Source organism: Nerophis ophidion, linkage group LG18, assembly GCF_033978795.1.
Source record: "Nerophis ophidion isolate RoL-2023_Sa linkage group LG18, RoL_Noph_v1.0, whole genome shotgun sequence".
Lineage (NCBI taxonomy): Eukaryota > Metazoa > Chordata > Actinopteri > Syngnathiformes > Syngnathidae > Nerophis > Nerophis ophidion.
Genome location: NC_084628.1, coordinates 32,334,986 through 32,341,168, shown reverse-complemented (window position 1 = coordinate 32,341,168; position 6,183 = coordinate 32,334,986). Strand labels below are relative to the sequence as shown.

The window sequence follows — 6,183 nt, the reverse complement described above, 5'->3', positions numbered from 1 at the left end:
TTTTAATAAAATAAAGGTATATAACTATTTATTTACCCATGCAAAAGTTATTAGCTATTTTTTTAAATGTTGTTAATCATAGAATGTTTTTGACGATTGTATTCAAATTAAAATACCAATAAAAAATGTGCTGCCGTTTTGGGTAGCAATTTTTTTCTTTCCTAGTCATTGCATATTTTTGACTATTGTTCCCTTTTTAATTAAATAAAAATACATCTTGTTTATTTATTAATCTCTCTGTGTGCAACAACAACAACATTTGCTGCTGTTTTGAATAACAATTTTCATTTCGTTTATCTAATCACCACATTTTATTTGTGAAAATGATCATTTTAATAAAATAAAGATACATAAGTATTTATTCATCCATGCAAAAATTGCAGCTGTTTTCTTAAATGTTGTTCATCACAGCACATTTTTTACCAATTGATGCTACATTTCCAACAATTTTTAATATAGTGCCACAAAAATACATTTACTGCTGTTTTGACTTTTTAAATTGTTGCTGACATATTCTTAGTTTTGAATCAAATAAAGATAAATAACTATGTATTCATCCATGCAATAACTTTTGTTAATCGCAGCATAATTTTTAACGATTGAATTATTTTTTTTCCAATTAAAATTTAGTTTTAACAATTTAAAAAAAGAAACTAACCATTTTTTAATGTTTTTTTTTTTTTTTTTACTACTTTTAATCAAATAAAAATCTTCAGTATAATGATCTATCTATGCCCAAAAAAACGTTTGCTGCTGTTTTGGGTAGCAATTTCTATCTTTCTTAGTCAGAGCATGTTTTTGACAATGTTGTCTATTTTTAATGAAAAAAAAAAAGTTTATTTACTAATGCCTAAATGCCTATATTTTTAAATTGTTGTTTACATATTCTTATTTTTCATCAAATAATGATTAATAGCTATTTATGTATCCATGCAAAAATTGTACATTTTGTGAATCGTAGCAAATTTATAACAAATATTAAAATGAATAAAATGTGTTTGTTGATAAGGAGCAGCAAACATTTACTGCTAGGTAGCATTTTATTGTTTAAAATATTGTTAGATTTTCATCAAATTAAGATAAATAACTTTTTATTTATCCGTGCAAAAAATGTTGTTACTCGCAGCCCAATTTTTAACCATTTTTAACCATTTATAAAACATTAAAAAAAAAATGTACAATTGAAAAAAAAAAAAAAACAATCTATTGATCCATTTATGCCCCAAAAATATTTGCTGCTGTTTTGAGTAGCAATTTCTTTCTTTCTTAGTCACAGCATGTTTTCTACAATGTTGTCTATTTTTAATGAAATGAAAATAAAGTTGATTTACTGATTTTAATGCAACAAAAAACATTTACCGCAGTTTAAATTATTTTAAATTGCTGTTGACATATTCGTGGTTGTGAATCGAATAAAGATCAATAACTATTTACCCATGTAAAAAATGTTGTTAACCGTAGCACAATTAAATTTTTTAACAATTTTTACAATTTCTAACAATTTTTACAAATTTAATTTTTTTTTAACCATTTTTAACAATTAAAAAAAAATTTACAATTTTTTTTTACCGTTTTCTACCATTTTAAACACTTTTAAACAATTTTAAACATAACATTTTTTAACAATTTTATACAATTTTTGAATGAATCCACCCTCTCTTGGTCTTCAGTATTTTCCCTAAAGGAGCAGCCATGCCCTGGACTAGGCCGCAGGTGGAGGTGCAACCGGGCGCTGCGGAGGCCCCACAACCGGCGGCGGCGGCGCAGGACCACCACTACGAGGGCTCGCTGTTCCCCACCTCAACACTGGTGCCGGTGACGGTGGTGTGCATGGCCATCTTCCTGGTGGGTGTGGCCGGCAACACCATGACCATCCTGATCATCCAGCACTCCAAGGACATGAAGACCACCACCAACCTGTACCTGTCCAGCATGGCGGTGTCCGACCTGCTCATCTTCCTGTGCCTGCCCTTCGACCTGTACCGCCTGTGGCAGTACGTGCCCTGGCTGTTCGGTGAGGTGGTGTGCCTTCTCTACCACTACGTCTTCGAGGGCTGCACCTCGGCCACCATTTTGCACATCACGGCGCTCAGTGTGGAGCGCTACCTGGCCATCAGCTTCCCGCTCAGGACCAAGGCGCTGGTGACCAGGCGGCGGGTGCATTACGTCATTGCCGCCCTATGGGCCTTCGCCCTGGTGTCGGCGGCACCCACGCTCTTCCTGGTGGGCGTGGAGTACGACAACGACACGTGGCCCGACCTCGCCGCCGGCCAGTGCAAGCACACGGGCGACGCCATCAGCTCGGGCCAGCTGCACATCATGCTGTGGGTGTCCACCGGGTACTTCTTCTGCCCCGTGCTCTGCCTGCTCCTGCTCTACGGCTCCATCGCCCGCAAGCTGTGGAAGAGCAAGGGCGACATACAGGGAACTAGTGCCTTGGCGCGCGAGCGCTCGCACCGTCAGACCGTCAACATCCTGGGTGAGTTCCCCTGACACCTCCTTGCTAAACACATCAACACTTCTACTAGTATCTGTAGGGCCTGACGCTCTCTGCAGTGGACTCTCTTATATTAGCATGTTAACACTAATATGCTAACATTTTTGCTAGCTCTTTAGGTATTTTTGTATGTTTTGACCTAAAAAAAATCACGATTTTTGATGTTTGGTGCCCTCTCAGAACAGTGCTAGTGTTAGCATGCTAACATGTTTGCTAGCTTTTTAGCTAATTTTGTATGTTTTAACCTTAAAAAAAAATCATGATTTTTCATACTTGGCGCCATTTTAGAATAATGCTAACATTAGCATGCTAACATGTTTGATAACTTTTTAGCTCATATTGTATGTTTTAACCTAAAAATCATGATTTCGGACACTTGGCGCCATCTTAGAACTATGCTATTGTTTGTATACTACTATTTTTGCTAGCTTTTTAGCTCATTTTGTACAGAACACAAAAGCAGTAAAGTTATCCCGTTGTGTAAATGGTAAATAAAAAGAGAATACAATGATTTGCAAATCCTTTTCAACTTATGTTCAATTGAATAGACAGTCCGGATGGTTCTTTTCCTTTTTGGCCCGGAGGACACGACGTCCACAGTTTCCAAAAACAATTTGAAATGTGGATTCGTCAGACCACAGAACACTTTAACATTTTGCATCAGTCCATAAATATAATTCACATCTTAGATGAACTCGGGCCCAGCGAAGCGTTTCTGGGTGTTGTTGATAAATGGCTTTGGCTTTGCATAGTAGAGTTTTAACTTGCACTTACAGATGTAGCGACCAACTGTAGTTACTGACAGTGGTTGTCTGAAGGGTTCCTAAACCCGTATGGTGGTGTCCTTTACACACCGATGTCATATACCTTGTCTTTGCAGTCTATTCAATTGAATATAAGTTGAAAATGATTTGCAAATCATTGTATTCTGTTGTTATTTACCATTTACACAATGTGACAACTGCTTTTGGGGTTTGTATGTCAGCATACAATATGGCAAACATATTACAAGAGTGATGGGTCAAATACAGAGAATAATTTCGCCACACCTCGTGTGTGTGTGTGTGTGTGTGTGTGAGAGACAATCACTGGTACTTTAACTTTAACTTTTTACTATTAACAATAATATTACATGACCTAATGAAAATAATTCTATATAGTAACATTATTATTACTGCTCCTTTTAGTGTTTTTCATGATGTATTAGTGAGTGAATAATGCAAACCTGACTTTGAATGCACATTAGGAATATTTGTTTTGATCATTCAGGAATGCCCCATGGCGATGTTTGCTAGCTTGCTGCAATGAGTGCCACAATAATTAGCTTAGCATTGCTCCAGCGTCTTGGTGTCGCCGTGCTTTCACTTTGCGCGCAGAGATTCTGTGCATGCTGATTGGTCCACAAGATGATTCATATTGGAGTTACTTTGTTGTCATGGATGGCGGGAATATAAATGGCGTCGTTAGCATGCGGCGTACGAGAGCTGCTGTCTGCCACCAAATTAGGTTTTCATGTTGGAACTTCATTAATCAGCCGCTAATTGCAGTTTGCATGCTCGTTAGCGTGGTCATGTGACCCTCGGGGTGCGCGCGGGCCTTCATGCTAATGCTAGCAGTAGTCGATTAGCATTAAGCCTGGTCACGCACCTCACTCCTTCAAAATATGAATAATGGTGGTATTTATATATTTAATATGTTACTAATATATAAATTGAACAATTTTATTGTATTCAATAATGGCAGATTTGTTCTTAGCATTTAATAAAATAAATTATTTTATTTATATATTTAATGTATGAATATATATATATATATACATATATATACAGTATATATATATATGTATATATAAATATATATGTATGTATATATAAATATATATGTATATTTATATGTATATATATATATATATATATACATATATATATACATATAAATATACATATATATTTATATATACATATATATATATATATATATGTATATATATATGATTACCTATTTTATTTTAGTCTATAACAGCAGAGCTGTTCTTAGTTTTTAAGAAAATGAATTATTAAATTTATATATTTCATATATTCTAAATATATCTGATTAACTATTTGTATTTTATTCAATAACAGCAGATTTTTAATAAAAAAACTTTTTTTATTTATATATTCAATATAGTACAAATATATATATTGAACTATGCTATTTTATTTATTTATAGCAAATGCGTTCTTATTTTTTCTTAACATTAATTATTGTATTTATATAATTAATATATGTAAGATATATTACTATTTAATTTAATTTAATATCAGCAAGAGGGTTTCTGGTACATGGCGCCGTCATACAAGTATGCTAACTTCTTCACTCTTCGCACGCTAAATTTTATGCGAGTATTTCTGCTACTATTGTTCATTTAAACATAAAAGTCGTGATTTTTGATACTTGGAGCCGTCATACAAGTATGCTAACTTCTTCTATATTAGCATGCAAATGTTTTATGCTAGCATATGTGCTACTTTTGTTCATTTACATATAAAATCATGGTGTTTGATACATGGCGCCGTCATACAAGTATGCTAACTTTCTTCTATATTAGCATGCTAACGTTTTATGTTAGCATTTCTGATACTGTTGTTCATTGAAACATACAAGTCGTGTTTTTTGATACTTGCCGTCGTCATACAAGTATGCTAAGTTATTCTCTATTAACATGCTAATGTTTTTTGCAAGCATTTTTGCTACTTTTGTTCATTTAAACAAGAAATTATGGTTTTTGATACTTGGCGGCGTCATACAAGTACGCTAACTTCTTCTATATTATCATACAAACATTTAATGCAAGCATTGTTGCTACTTTTTTTCATTTAAACATAAAGTAATTTTTTTTAAATACTTGATGCCATCATACAAGTATGCTAACTTCTTCCATAATAGCAAGCTAAATATTTATGCTAACATTTTTGCTACTTTCCTTCGTATAAATTTACAAACCATTTAGATACTTGCTAGCTTTTTAAACTTGGATGGACCCAGGGCCAGAGGTGTATGAAGTCTAAAGTGGAAAGAGTACATGACCTGATTATTTGGTGTGTGTTACGCCCCCTAGTGGTGGTGGTGCTGGCCTTCATCATCTGCTGGCTGCCATACCACATCGGACGTAACCTGTTTGCCCAGGTGGACGACTACGACACAGCCATGTTGAGCCAGAACTTCAACATCGCGTCCATGGTGCTGTGCTACCTCAGCGCCTCCATCAACCCGGTGGTCTACAACCTCATGTCACGCAAGTACCGCGCTGCCGCCAAGCGCCTCTTCCTGCTGCACCGCCAGCCCCGGGGACCCCGACGTCAGCCCCGGGGTCCCCACCTCCAGCGCCGCCGCATGGAGCATGTGGCCTCGCTGGACCAGAGCTTGACGAGCGTGTGAAGACCAGAACCAAAGTCACTTTCAGCAGACGGCTCCACATTCTAAAGTCGCTCCAGTACAAAATGGCGTTGCTAGGCAACTTCCAATCAGATCAATAATTGACAATTCTTCCTTTAATTAGAGATGTCCTAACTGTTTTCACCTAGGGCTACGCTGAAAAATGTATATTTTTCATTTTCAGGACCAAAACAATATTTTATTTTTTTTAACCTTTCAGACTCCCATGGTCCCAAAAGGGTCTCGATCATAAAATGCAAAAATAAAGT

The 6,183-nt window shown here is 35.7% G+C and overlaps 1 protein-coding gene across 1 annotated transcript; it reads left to right on the top strand.

The window, feature by feature from the left end:
• The first annotated feature begins 1,692 nt into the window (after positions 1-1,692).
• Positions 1,693-5,917, top strand: mlnr (motilin receptor). Its single transcript, XM_061878399.1, has 2 exons — positions 1,693-2,479; positions 5,598-5,917. The coding sequence occupies exons 1-2, from the start codon at positions 1,693-1,695 to the stop codon at positions 5,915-5,917; spliced, it is 1,107 nt and encodes a 368-aa protein (XP_061734383.1).
• Positions 5,918-6,183: the final 266 nt, after the last annotated feature.